The sequence below is a fragment of the Phalaenopsis equestris genome, unplaced genomic scaffold, assembly GCF_001263595.1.
Source record: "Phalaenopsis equestris unplaced genomic scaffold, ASM126359v1 Scaffold000606, whole genome shotgun sequence".
Taxonomy (NCBI): Eukaryota; Viridiplantae; Streptophyta; class Magnoliopsida; order Asparagales; family Orchidaceae; genus Phalaenopsis; species Phalaenopsis equestris.
The window spans coordinates 722,431-737,441 of NW_018165046.1; the positions used below are offsets into that span (position 1 = coordinate 722,431).

General features: G+C 36.2%; 2 protein-coding genes across 7 annotated transcripts; one reads left to right on the forward strand and one right to left on the reverse strand.

Annotated features, from left to right (window-relative positions):
- Window positions 1–1,658: 1,658 nt before the first annotated feature.
- LOC110029806 (pentatricopeptide repeat-containing protein At4g30700) lies at window positions 1,659–4,523 on the forward strand. The gene has a single exon (XM_020732259.1). It carries the CDS (start codon window positions 1,946–1,948, stop codon window positions 4,319–4,321), a length of 2,376 nt encoding a protein of 791 aa, XP_020587918.1. The 5' UTR covers window positions 1,659–1,945; the 3' UTR covers window positions 4,322–4,523.
- Window positions 3,974–13,376, reverse strand: LOC110029807 (pentatricopeptide repeat-containing protein At3g48810-like). Of its 6 annotated transcripts, none has more exons than XM_020732263.1 (9): window positions 13,006–13,376; window positions 11,816–11,963; window positions 9,481–11,564; window positions 9,333–9,392; window positions 8,595–8,782; window positions 7,225–7,324; window positions 5,481–5,587; window positions 4,958–5,010; window positions 3,974–4,037 (listed from the first exon to the last, which is right to left on the reverse strand). In XM_020732263.1, exon 3 carries the CDS (start codon window positions 11,537–11,539, stop codon window positions 9,557–9,559), a length of 1,983 nt encoding a protein of 660 aa, XP_020587922.1. In that variant the 5' UTR covers window positions 11,540–11,564; window positions 11,816–11,963; window positions 13,006–13,376; the 3' UTR covers window positions 3,974–4,037; window positions 4,958–5,010; window positions 5,481–5,587; window positions 7,225–7,324; window positions 8,595–8,782; window positions 9,333–9,392; window positions 9,481–9,556. The 6 variants fall into 6 exon arrangements, with proteins under 6 accessions (XP_020587922.1, XP_020587919.1, XP_020587920.1 ...); XM_020732260.1 differs by having other exon boundaries at window positions 11,816–12,010; XM_020732261.1 differs by having other exon boundaries at window positions 8,595–9,058; window positions 11,816–12,010.
- Window positions 13,377–15,011: the final 1,635 nt, after the last annotated feature.

A 15,011-nucleotide genomic window follows, 5' to 3' on the forward strand; every position in this document is an offset into this window, starting at 1 on the left:
TCTCACTAAATGTTTTAAAGACGATAATCACATGGACATTTAGTGCTCTTCAATTGAGATTATAAGAGTATGACAATCTTTTTGGATCATTTCAATACATTCAAGCCCTAAACCCCATATGAATAAAAGAGATATCCGACCCAATAACACATCTATCAAATTTCAATTTGTAAGAGCTACTAATGTTGGCTAAGGCATGTATGACAACATATTGAATTTAAGTTAGTAGAATTTAAAAAATGTTATAAATCTGGATTTAGTATATCTTAAAAGGGTTAAATCTCAAAAAATGTTTGACAACAGATTTAATAAATCTAGTTAAATACTTGAAAATTTATTTGATAACTTATACGAGGATTTAAAAGTTTGTTGTGTTTGTTATTATAAAAAATAATAATTAAAATTTGATTTTTTTTTCTTATTATGATAAAAATTAATTATTTTATTTTATTAAAGTTAAATTTAAATCCCCGTGTTATTCATGTGTTATTGTGTGTTATTCATGTGTTATTGTATCCTGGGAATATTCCTGGTGTTATAATAACACAATAATACATGAATAACACATGAATAACACATAATAACACAAGAATAACACAGGAGAGAATATTCCCCCGTGTTACTGCGCCGTTTTTTTCTCTGTCGGGAATATTTCCCATGTTATTCAAGTGTTATTGTGTGTTATTCATGTGTTATTGTATCCTGAAAATATTCTTGGTGTTATAATAACACAAAAACACATCAATAACACATGAATAACACGCAATAACACATGAATAACGCGCAATAACACATGAATAACACAGGAGAGAATATTCCCCGTGTTACTGCGCCGTTTTTTTTGCTCTACCGCGCGAGATGTCGTGGCGTGTTTTGATTGGCTACGCACGTTATTTTTACGTGCGTAGTAATGATGTAATATTTCTTCAATGCCATCCCAATATCACGCCAATACCACTGATTAGCACTTAATACACAGGCATGTAATATTTTTCCGACAATTTGAGCTAACTAGGAAGGCAACGGCAGGATTGCGACGTACAAACAACCGAAAATCTCATCTTTCTTCTTCGTCCATACCGGTCCTACCCGAAATCATGGTGGAAGAAGAAGGAAGTTAACTTCATATCTTCATTTTCGTGCGAATTGCCAATCCCGAATTTCCGATTGACATGATTTAGTAAATTCAGGATTTATGGGTCAAAATCAGTAAAATTTGGATTTATGAAATCGATTGCTTTATTTTGTCCAAACTGATGGTCTGCCAGGATTTAGATCAAATTGAGGATAAATCCTGCTGTAATTCTTTACCGGCGAGCCCTTAATAATAGTCGTTGTAGGATCTTAATGAATCCCCTCAAGGGTTGTTTGGTAGCCGCTTTTAAGCAGGATTTATACTAGATTTACGCTAAATCCTGCCAAATAGCAAAAAATGATCATGTAAATCCTACAGGTTCTTAAATCCCATTTTGCCTCTATTTTTCTTTAAATCCGGGATTTATCAAACCCTGTAGGAAGCTAAATTTACATGATTAGAGAAGCTGAAAATTTAGTAAATCTTATTAAAATTATCAAATAGTTTTTTTATGAATTTATTATCATTATTTATTAACATGCCAAATAATTTTCAGAATTTATTCCACTCAAGATTTCATAAATCCGGATCTATTATATCTTATTCAAACTAAATCCTACTTGTAAACAAACAACCCATAAAAGACTTGAGCTTTTGGATGATTCACACGTAAAAGCATCAATATTTCCACGAACTCAGCGGGCATTTCTTGTCCACCAGAGCCAACCAGAACGATCACGCTTTCCACGATATTTGGAGAAAATAATATATCTCCCGGAAGCCAAATACCTCAAATTTCTGAAACGAAAACTTCCCGCGTTTTACCGTCGCAATTTGCGTAAAAAATCATCATCCAAGTTCACATCTTTGATGAATGGCTACATGCCCGCTCCAATTCCCCACTCCGGTGGAGACCGAAGGGCCTCCTATCTCCTACTCATCGCCGCCGCCTCCTCCCTCTCTCATCTCCGCCAAATCATATCCCACTCCATCGTCTCCGGCCACCACCCCGACCTCCCCACCACCACTAAGCTCATCGACCGCCACACCGACCTCTCCTCGCCCCCTTCCTCCATTCTTCCACTCGCACTGTTCCACTCTCATCCCCACCCCGATCTCTTCCTCCTCAACGTTCTTCTACGCTCCCTTCCCGCCGCCTCTGCTCTCTCCCTCTTCTCCTCCCTCCCTCAACGCCACCCCCATCTCCGCCCAGACAGCTTCACCTTCTCCTTCTCTCTTTCCGCCGCTGCATCGCTGCCTTCTCCTTCCGCTGGCCACGCTCTTCACGCTCGCATCATCGTCGGCGGCCTTGACACCGACCGCTTTATCGGCTCCGCATTGACTGAATTCTACTTCAAGTTTTTGCAAATCTCTAATGCCGAGAAGGTGTTCGATCAAATTCCCCATCCGGATACCGTTTCATGGAACTCCCGTATTTCGGGGCTTGTCCGCTGCTGCTCGTTCGTCAGAGCGGTAAGGGCCTTTGGGCGGATGTTAGAGCTTGGAAATTGCATCGACTCCACGACTCTGGCTGTTGTTCTTCCCGCCACAGCGGAACTCCAAGATCTGATTTTGGGAAAAGCCACGCATTGCTTGGGGTTGAAAATAGGCATGGCAGACCAACCCCATGTCATCACTGGACTCTTGTCGTTGTACTCCAAATGTGTTGATGTACCTGCTGCAGAAGTTATCTTTGAGGAGATAGAGAAACCTGATATCATTCACTGCAATGCGTTGATTTCTGGTTACTCTTCCACCGGTTGTATTAGATCCTCAGTTGATTTATTCAGGGATTTGCAGTTTTCGGGTTGGCGGCCCAATTCCAGCACGCTTGTAGCTCTAATTCCTGTAACCAATCCGTTTGGTTATGAGTCTCTCTGCAGAGAAATTCATGGTTTTGTGATCAAAGCCAGGCTCGTTCTGGATATGTTGGTTTCCACTGCTTTAACCACTGTTTATAGCAGACTAAATGATATGGAGTCAGCAAGGAAGATTTTTTATGAAATGTCTGAAAAGAGCTTGGCATCATGGAATGCCATGATCTCTGGCTATGCACAGAATGGCTTGACAGAGTTGGCAATCTCCCTTTTCCAGGAGATGCAAAAACTAAATTTAAAGCCTAATCCAGTCACGGCAGCCAGTATCCTCTCCGCCTGTGCTCAGCTTGGAGCCCTTACATTAGGGAAATGGATTCACCAACTAATAATTGAGGAGGATCTTGAGTTAAATGTCTATGTATGCACTGCACTGATCGACATGTATGCAAAATGTGGGAATGTTACTGAAGCTCGGAAGATATTTAATGGCATGCCTGACAAGAATGTGGTTTCCTGGAATGCAATGATATCTGGCTATGGACTCCATGGTTATGGTCATGAAGCTTTAAGGCTCTTTAGAGAGATGCTGTCTGCTCAAATTTCTCCCTCTGCTACCACATTTCTTTCAGTCCTTCATGCTTGTAGCCATGGTGGATTGGTGGAAGAGGGCCATGATATCTTCCTATCTATGTCCCATTATTATGGAGTAAGTCCACGGGCTGAGCACTATGCATGTATGGTTGATCTCCTGGGTCGTGCTGGGCGGCTTATTGAGGCCCTGGATTTCATAAAAGCAGCCCCTGTGGATGCTGGTCCTGGTGTCTGGAGTGCTTTCCTTGGTGCTTGCAGGATTCATAAGGAGATCAGCCTTGCAAAGTTGGCATCAGAAAAGCTTTTTGAGGTTGAACCAGAGAATTCTGGTTACTATGTTCTCCTCTCCAACATTTACTCGGCCAGCCGGAACTTCCCTGAAGCAGCAGCGGTGAGGGAGACAGCAAAGACAAGAAACCTTGCCAAGCTACCTGGATGCACTATAATTGAGGTGAAGGATGTTGTCCATAGCTTTACTGCTGGCGATAGATCTCACCCTCAAACTTCAGCCATCTACTCCATGTTGGAGAGTTTGCTGGGGAAGATGATGGAGGCTGGGTACCAAGCAGAGACAGAAGCAGTATTGTATGATGTGGAGGAAGAAGAAAAGGAAGAAATGATAAAGATTCACAGTGAGAAGCTCGCTATTGCTTTTGGACTTATTAATGCTAATCCGGGAAGTGAGATTAGGATCATTAAGAATCTCAGAGTATGTTTGGATTGCCACAACTGGACGAAGTTCATATCCATGATTACTAAGAGAGTGATTGTTGTTAGGGATGCTAGTAGGTTTCACCATTTTAGAGATGGCGTGTGCTCTTGTCAGGACTACTGGTGAATGGTAATTTTCTCTTTATTGTTGTTTTATTTATAACTTTCTAAACTTTCTCAAAATGTAAGAGTAATTCTTCAGTTGTATTTGCTAAAATAGGTATGTTTATAAATGTCATTTATTTCAGATATAGATTTTAGCTCATGCAGATTGTAGATGTAAAATATACTCAAGTAAGAATTTTGTTATTATTCATTTTGACTGTGCAATAAAAATCTTAGCTTTAGATGGTGTTTTATGACTATCCCATTACATCCTACTACTGAATGATAGTTTTAAAAAACTTCATTACTTTTCAAACCATGATTTCTAACCTCTAACCAAAGGAGAACTCAACAAAATGAACGATTAAAAAGTACAATTTCATCTAGTTTTTTATAATTTTATTAATATATCAACCATAAGTATATTTCTCACTGAAATATACACAATTAAATATTGACCAACAAAACTGAGGTTATTTAATTCTCTTTTTAGTTCAAGCTCGAATTAAAACCATGGAGGTGATTTGAAGTTTATCATGTCAATAGACGTCCAGCTAAATGATTACAGATACTCTTTTCCTCTAAACACATTTCAGTTTTCATTTTCTTTTTTAATATTTGAAGATTTGCTTCCATTTAGAGATTTTATGCTGCTTACAGAGAACTTAACCCAGCTGCATTAAGTGCCCTCTTTAGGCTGGAATCCTGCACCTGAAATATGGACAATTGTCAATTGAATTTTTTCCAATTCTCTAGGATAATTCAGATGCATGTATCTATAAATATTGAGATTAATTGAATAAGATTAAACTGTATGCTGAATAATTGGCAATTATAGCGACGAAATTGAGGGAGATGTTTACTGAACTAGTTACTAGATTATGAGGACAAATTTTTAAAAAAGGGGGCATTTATAAACATAACAAATATTTCTTATCTATTTACTTAAGTCATGTATATGCTTTCATATTTACACACATAACACTCAAATCTTTAATATAACATAAAGAATAGCACTACTAGTACATTTTAAAAGTGAAATACATATTTTCATACATAGATTTTAAGCACCAAAGTGCTGTGTTTGCAAATATGAAAGTTTAGAGGTGAGATATGTAATACGTAAACTTTCCAAAAAAATAAAAATCTGCTTGCATGTAGAAGGACAGTTTAAATCATACCTGCAGCTCTCCTGCCAAAGCTAGAAGTTCCGCGCAGTTGTCAAGCAGCAACCTTTCTTTTCTCGCAGTAGCTAAAAGATCAGAAATAAGAAGAGAACTTGGCCTACCTGTAAATTATGAAATATAGAAATTACTTGCAAACGCAGTTAAAAACATGTAATTTTGAGATCTTACGCCATGACAGACATATTGCCATATAATCAACAAGCCCATTGACGGAAATCCTCATATTATCATTATTTATCAAGATCTCCTTACAAACAGCAACATCAAGACAGTAGGAGTTATATGTCTTTTATTCTCAGAGAGATTGTATTAAATTTCATAATATTTGCATTAATGTAGAATTTAGAATATACTATGAATTTTTCAGGCATTCTGTAAACAGTTTCATTACCGAGAAAGAAAAATGTTTCATCTTCTTCCCTCTTACTTCTCTAGTGTATTATTTCTATAAAAATGCTAGCTTTAGTCAGATCAGAGACAAGCTTAAAGGATTCATGGGCATAATTCGGGAACGTCATTTTTAGAGTCATAAAATTATCCATGAAATATTTTTCACTTATTCTATCTTGGTTAGGGATTTGAAAGTAGGTTAGTTCAATACAAGTAAAACGTGTTTTTGGGTTGATTGAAGTTAGCTACCAAAAATCAACAATTTCGAAGAACACATTAAAGTTTACTTATTTATTTTTGAGGTGAGGAGAAGGCCACTAATAGTTAGATGGCCGCTACCGAGTAAGAAGGATGTTGGGAGCTATTATTTGACATTTTTATACATGCAAAACTCTCGTGTATATATATTTTGTCATCATCTTCCATTCATCAGTCACAAAATCTTATTAGAGGAAAAATTAGCCCAAATAGCTTGTTAAAATACATCATCAATGTTCATTGCTGTAATAAGGGGCAATCAAAGCTGAGAACAATGATCTACAAATTACCATGAAATAAAAAGAGAAAATGAGGTACAGAAAACTCTTAAGATTTATGTCATCAGGCTTCAAGTTTATAAGCATGGGAGAACAGAAAGTATTAGATCCATTAAAAATCACAAAATCCGTAAGGGTGGTGTACAAAAATAAAATAATTTTTTTTTGCCCATTTTTGAATCCAAGTATATCTGCACAAAAAGAGATAAGAAGCGCAATAGCAGTAAGATGTTTGCCTCTCACAAACATATCAACTACTAAAATGAAGTTGTCGAGAACGCTTATTGATGCCATGACCAATATTGTAATTCTATGATTAACATATTTCAAGAGAGATCAAAACTAAGAGATATGTGCTCATAGAAACTCTAGCAAATTGGGGTCTTACTTCTTCAATATCACATGAAATGATAGGCCTGAGAAAGTATATCATGAAACTCTCCAAGCATGGTTTAAGAAATCCTAGAATAACCTTCCTTTTTTAAAATCACACCAGCACATCTGAGAAAGGAAGGCATGGACCCTAAGATATTTTCTTGCGCCATATAGATCTATGTGTTGGCGGTCAATCTGTTCTGACTTATTCAAGCATTCATAGAAATCAGGGGACAGGGATAGAGTGTGCAAAGGCCCAAACCCCCCAAAAAAAAAAAAAAAAAAAAAAAAAAAAAAAAAAAAAAAAAGGGGGAGAAAACAATACAGAAGATTCTAAGATTAACATTATTTAGGTCGAACCAATAGCACATGGTGGAGGAGAGAAGATCCAATCCACTATAAATACAATCTTGGTGTATAAATGAAAGATCATTCACCTCCCTTCCCAAATGGCAAGTGCGCTCATAGCCTCTGTCTCGTGTCTTTCTCACAAGAATGCCATGGTGGGGTGGGTTTCTTCCTGCTAACACTCGTGCTCTGTAGAACAGACGAATTCAATGTAAAGTGTCTTCTTTTATGGATAAATTATTAATTATCGTTTTTTTAAAATTTTTATTTAGTCAAATTTTGTATATTCTTCTTTTGAGTTAATTCAAGATAAGTCAAATGATGACTGATTTATGCCTCGAACGGAGACAAGTGATTTGATTAATGTAAAAAAATAAGGGGCGTTACATTCATACCAATCAATTCTTATATATTTATATATCTAACCTATAAATTTTGCTTTTTTACATTTCCTTCACCCAAATGTTTCATATTCTGTCAAAATTATCATTATTTTATCTTTTAGAAAGTGAAATAAAACTGGTGGCATATATGAACAAATTAAAGTTAAATGTTAGACATGTAAATCTTCCATAAAATAATATATATAAAGTTGGGATTAAAAAAAAAAGTTATTCCATTGTATTTTTAACTTATGTTTATTTGATTGTATTTATCATTAATTTAAAAATTGTGTAAAATGAGCTAGTGGATTATAAATATAAACATAATAATAAAGATTAAATTTATTTTAATTATAAAAATAATAGCTTTATTGTTTTAAAAGGATGGATTCTTATTCCTATAAGAAGATAAGTTTAATAAATTTGAAATTATAAATTTAATAATGATTTAATTTTTTATTATTTCAGCATATAAAGGTCTTGGAAAAAAAATCCAACAGCAAAATAGCAAACAAATTATGTAGAATATAATGACAAGAATTTAAAAAAAAAAAAAACATTAGCAAACAAATTATGTAGAATATAATGACAAGAATTAAAAAAAAAACATATTTTTAAATTTGACACTATAAACTTCACATTCCCTTTAGTTATTTCATGCCATTGAATTCTTGTAATCCTTCCTAATATTTCACCCTAATTAGTCTATATGCCTTGGAGAAGATACTTAATCAATTTAAAATAAAATGACTGTCTAATTTACTTTAGAAAATAAATAAATGAATCAAGCTTTTGTTTATTTTTAAAATACATATTTATTTTTCTATTTATTTATTTATCAATAATAATAATGTACCAGTTCAATGTTTGTAAGCCTTCATGCGCAATAATTAAATGTTGAATTCATGTCTATAAACCAATGTAGCCAAGTAGATTGCAAAAGAACAATCCTTGAGTTAGGGCAATAAATGATATGATCTTGAATCACTTCAAATCAATTAAATTTTCAACCGATCATACTTAATTACAAGTTAGCATCATTAGATAATGAATTAAGCCAGGCATAGCACATTTACTTGGATCTAAATCGAGGGTGGCGGGTGGCGGTGGTTGTTGCAATAGGCAGATGATGGGTTGCGGCGAGAGGACGGTGACCGAGAGACAGGCTGCTAGCAAGGGGTGACTGATGATGATTAGTGGTGACTCCAGCGATAGCCAAGGGCAGCAAGGCCTGATAACGGATGAGTGTTGGCGGCAACTATCACTTTATACAAAATAGTGTGTTTAGAGTTCAACCGAATCAAATGAAATCAAAATACATTGAAAATAAACTAGAAAATGAATTTTGCATTATAATTTTAGATTTCATTTAGAATTCATCCCATCAAAACCCAGATTTAATGAACTACTTTTGTAGCAAACCAAACAGCTGAGTCGGTTTGAGGTAGCCTTTTCATTGCTTTGCTTCTCAGATTGCTATCACACATATGTTTGACTGCTGGTTTCTTGCCGCCTTTCAGGAGAATTGTGCAGCATGAAACTGTTTTTGAAAATCATACTAGTAAAAGTGTAGTAGCTATAAAAAAAAGTTAATATCAAATTTTTTTTAAAAAATAAAGTTTATAATTCCGACAATAACTTTTAAAAAAGTTGATTTCCTCTCAACAGCTTTACAATCACATTTACAAAAAGCTATAACCACTCCAAACAGATCATAAAAATAAACATCTAGTCCAGCACTTCAAATTGAGAAGAGCCCATTGATCTAGATGGAGACCTTTAGCTAAAAAAAATGGATGAATTAAGATTGTTACCTTAAAAAATCTCTGACAACACATTTCTGGGGATCCTTCCTCAGCCAATGCAACTTCCATCTGCAGTCAGCAAGATTTTCAGCTTAATATTGCTAATATTATGATAAAAGTAAATAAAATAATTGACAACCAATCACCATATACTCACACAGATCCTTCCATTCAGGAGCATATTTTCAGCTTAATCACTTCCTAAAAACCATCCTCCAAACAAAACCAACCATCTACTTCCCCAACAGGTTCTCCAATAACCGAATTGCCGCAGAACAACCATCCTCATCAAACAAACAACCTAACAATGCATTCCATGTGACGCCATTCGGCCAAATCCCTTCCGACAACATCTTTAATAAATAAACCAAAGCATCTTCCAATCTGCCTCGAAATGAAAGGCCAGAAATCAATGTAGTGTACGTAAATACATCGCGGCAATAGTTTCCGGCCACCATTCCTCCAACAACTCTAGCAGCATTCAAAACATTATCTTCTTTGCAGTAAGCATGAATTATTCCATTGAAAGTAATGGAATCAGGTTGAATCCCCTCAACCATCATCTTCCCAATAAGCACAAATGCTTCTTTGATCTTACCGGCATGGCTTAACCCATTTATTATAGTGTTATAAGTCACAACATTTAATTCAACTCCACTTTGAAACATATCATCAACTAACTTCAAAGTCCCCATATGATTATTCTCCCTACAAAGCCCATCTAACAACTCGTTGTAAGTTCGGGTGTTTGGCGAGCATCCTAGCCTTCTCATCTCATCTAATATATCCAAAGCCCATTTTACCTGTCCGCTGTCACATAAACCTTTGATGAACGAGTTAAACGTCGCCGTATTTGGCAGGCAATTCTCTGACTCCATGTTCTTCATAAGATTCCAAGCATGATGAAGCATATTCATCCTGCAAAACATATCAACCATAGACGTGTATACGACCACATTTGGCGTGCAACCACTTTCAATCATCTTATTCCACATCAAAGAGGCATTTTCAAAATCTCCTGATTTTGAGAATCCTTCAATCAGCGTACCAAACGAGCTAACATTAGGGGAACATCCATTTCGATCCATCTCATTTAACATGTCCCTCGCCTTCTTCAGATTTCCATTCAGACAAAGTCCGTGAATGAGAATATTGTATGTTATAATATTGGGAATATGCCCATCTTGATTAATTTGTTTCCATATATCAACAGCTTCATGAAATTTACCATTCTCAAAGAAACCTTTTAACAGCGAAGCGAACGTATGCATATTAGGGGTGCAACCTGTTACCAACATCTTAGCAAAAATAGCAAGAGAAAGCCTCAGATTCCCCATCTTACAGAGCGCATTAACTATTGTTGTGTAAGTGATTACATTGGGCTGCAACCCTTTATCTTTCATTTCAAAAGCTAAATGAACAGCTTCCTTAACTCTTGATTCTCTGCACAAGCCATTTATCAGAGCATTACAAGTTTGGATGGAGGGGTTTATCTTACAAACCAATTTTTTTGCCTCCTCCAATCTCCCAGATGAGCAAAAAGAAGTGACTAATGTAGTGTAAGTCACCGAATCGGGTAAATGTCCTCTACGAGACATTTCCTCTAGCAGTTTATAAGCGGCATCAAAACGGCTATTCTGGCACAGAGCTTTGATTAATACATTATAAGTGAAAACGTTTGGCAATATTGCTTCTTTTTTCATGTTATTATAAATTGAGCCTATGGCACTGAACTTACTTTCTTTGAGTAACGCGTCTAAAAGATGATTGTAAATCTTCACCGTGGGCTTGCAACTGAGATCGATGCTACGATAAAAGGTTTTGAGGGCGTGATCAGCCGACCCGAGGTTGGCATAAGAATTTATAACACTGATAATAATGGCTTCGGTGCAGGGAAGGCCTTCAAGCTTCATCTGCTGAAGAAGGTATTGAATAGCATCCATTTTCTTTTCACCACCGAGCTTTTCAATCATAATTTGGTATGTTCGAGGTGTGTGTCGAAAAGACTGGGAATCGACAACAGATTTAAAATATTGTAATGCGATGGTAATGTTTGTTTCTCGATGCAGTCTGTGGAGTACATCGAACTCGCTTGGAGGAGGATGATTTGGAGCTTTAGGTTGTGGAGGCTCAGAAGTTAGAATGGTGTTTAGGATCACAGAAACTGATGGCCTTTGGGCCTTCAACAATAGTGAGGGTCCCTCTTTTAAATACATGGTTAAGGAAATCTATACTCCAATTCTGCAAAACCAAACCAACAAACAGTATTGACATAACTAACTTTTTCTTTTAAATTGATAATAGAATTTAAAGTTGATAAACTAGTTGAAATCGGACTCAAAGATTTAAGCCAATAAATGTAGGCAAGGTGTAACACATTTAAATAAATATTGCTGAACAATTTTAAATATATACCCCAAAGACACACTTGTCCTAGAAAATCTCCCCTATAATAGAGTTTGTAAAATCAGCAAGCACAAAACAAGGCATACCAAAGAGTTCGCACTCCAAATGGTAAAGTAAAAGAGCCACTTGGTCAAATCCCCGTCACTGATACGCCAACATGGGAGCTACAACTTGTATTGAATGTTCAAGCCAACCAAACCATGGATTTAGTATGGATTTAAAAGATGTGAATCACTGCAAGTCCAAAGTAAGCCTTGTTACACCATATAAATATACCCATCCTGCCAAAAGGTTTAAGTTAATGAGAGAAAGCACACCAACAATATATTGACGTAAAAACACAAAGATACTTTCAATCATCCATGTGGCTAGACTAAAATCATTTTTGTTAGCCACAATCATGAAAAAGAAAGGTTAAATGTTTAAGTTAATAGCCAACAATTCAACATATGCCAAATAACACAAGATTAATCCTAAATTGATATTGACTAAAGTCAGGAGAATAACTAGAAACAATGTGCTACGATTGAACCCAACTATGTTAATGAGTGAGCAAGGATTGGCTTCATAACTTGACTTAATTGTGATAGAAGTAGAAAAGGTTGACTTGAATACCACTTACCAATTGATGTTAAGACTTAATCCAATATTTAAGAGAAATAGACAAAGCTTAGCTAGAACTTTCCTATGACCACCTTGTCTCCTCTTTGGGGGTGCCTGGTTGTCCTGTTTTAACGTGACTATCGTCTTGACGTCCGTAAATCTGCCAAATGCAAATTTTGAATGCGCTAAATCCAGTCGTCCACTAAATCCAAGATTTTCTTGTGTCCTAACATAAATCTCGGATTTACTAAGTCCTCTCAAGATTTGGATTTACTGGATTCAAGGAGAGTTGAAATAATAATGTGATAAATCCGGATAAAATGTCAAACATAAGAGACGTATTTAAGCGAATTTAACATCTTCTTGGATTAAACATCACCGGATTTTATAAAATCCAGTTTACCGGGTTTACTAAATCCTACTTAACCTTCTAGTATGCATGCTCATAATTGGCCCTTATAACTCACAATGGGATGAATCTATTCATTTCCAAGTGACTATTTTTCTCAATTTCCAAAACACGTCATAAATTATATCAATAAAAGGGCACAACAACACAAATTCAGTTCGAAATTAAGAAAAAAAAATGCAATTAAACGGTCTAAGCATTGTTGCTAACAAAGTTATATACCATTTAACATCATTAACAACCAAGGCCGGCATTTTAATTTACCTCGGCATCAGCGCAATGGAGGAAGAAGGATACTAGGGCTGTGAAATCAGCGGTCTACCAGTTCCCACACTGGAGGGGAAGGGCTGAAAAGAGAAGAGGGAAAATGAGCGATGAAGGCGACAGAATCTAGACATCCGACCCTCAAACAGACGGAGATTCTGATATCTCTCCCTCGCTTGCTTGCTCGGGAAGAGATGGGGAAGAGCATAGTAGGCAACGAAGAGACGGCAAAAGTTGGAGGGTGTAGCCTCGCCGGCGGCTACTCGCAGCACGTAGGTGCTACCGCGGCCCTTCCTGCGCGACGCCGGGAAGGTGATCTCTTCCAATCGAGATCCGGCGAGCCCACACAAAAATAACATGCATACCAAACAAATCAGTTTGACATTCAGATTTACGCTTCAGCGTCTTGAATTTAAGTATAAAATTTTATTTCAATTTTAAAAATAAATAATAGTAATATTTATTAGAAATTTAAATGCTGTGCATAAATGGGAGGAGAGAGATTAAGAGTAATGAATAGGATTTGTTTTTTTATAAAATGTTTATACTATTTATAGAGGAGGTAATAGACTTGTGATATTACATTTTTACTCTTATTTGGAGGAAGTCTTTACTGGAATTTTTATCATTCCTGATATTTTACGAGTGTGAGCTTATCGTCCCAACATATTTTGACTAGGTCGGGTAAGATTAGTTGACTATGATCGACGGGGTCAACCCAGTTGGTTGAGCTTCTTGTTAGCTTTGGTATGTTGATTTAACCTCGTTGATTATCTTTAGTATCTGATGAGTAGTCTTTGGATCTCCGTGGAATGATCGTTGATATTTTTTAAAACTAGCACTTTAATTGGGTCAACTCCGCTATGAGATAGGCTAGCATATCGGGTCAGCTTTCTTGCCAGGGATGGGTCTCATCACCAATCGAATAGCTTACACTTAGATCAGTGTCTTTCTCTTGCCCTTTTGGCTCAATCAATTTTTTATAAAATGTTTATACTATTTATAGAGGAGGTAGTAGACTTGTGATATTACATTTTTACCCTTATTTGGAGGAAGTCCTTAGAGTGTGAGCTTATCGTCCCAACATATTTTGACTAGGTCGGGTAAGATTAGTTGACTTTGATCGACGGGATCAACCCAGTTGGTTGAGCTTGGTATGTTGATTTAACATCTTTGATTATCTTCAGTCTCTGATGAGTAGTCTTTGGGTCTCCGTGAAATGATCGCTGATATCTTCAGTCTGGTCAACTCCACTGCGAGATAGGCTAGCATATCGGGTCGGCTTTCTTGCGAGGGATGGTTCTCATCACCAATCGAATGGCTTACACTTGGATCATTGTCTTTCTCTTGCCCTTTTGGCTCAATCAATTTTGGCCAAATTGACTTGGCTAATCCAATCAAGTAGGGCTCACGATTTCTTTGCAGTGGATTCTTTTGTTTTGGACAACTATATCTCTTTAAGATCAATGCAAACACCTTCTCAATGTAATAGCTTATGCTTTATACAGAAAAACTAATAAAAAATTAAATTTATAAAAATAAATGTTTTATCACCAAATCTATAAGAACATACTAAGTTAATAACCATATAAAAATATGATTGCCAATCATAGATAAATCAAAATTGAGCAAGTCAAAAATAAGAAAAAAAGGGGTAATTTGCATAAATTGCACTCATTTCTAATGTATTTAAGTATCTCATATCAAAATTTTTACTTTTACACACATCACCCAAACTAGCACTAATCACATTTCTCAACAGTGAAATCCACATTTTCTTACATTGGTAAGGTATTGTGTCTGTGCCAACAAAAAATTTGATGTGAGAAAAATAAGAATTGGGTGCTACGTAGGGTAGATTTCCCAAAAACAATTCAGTAAAGGCAGCAGAAGTGCCAATCAAACCATTTGCATTAATGGAACTGAATCAACCTGACTCAGCAAAACAATCAAACCCAACGAAACAAAATCAACCAAATGAAGTAACACACATTTCATCAATATAT

Coding starts and splice junctions, on each gene's coding strand:
- LOC110029807 (XM_020732265.1), bottom strand. CDS start 11,539: ATGTATTTAAAAGAGGGACCCTCACTATTGTTGAAGGCCCAAAGGCCA.
- LOC110029806 (XM_020732259.1), top strand. CDS start 1,946: ATGAATGGCTACATGCCCGCTCCAATTCCCCACTCCGGTGGAGACCGA.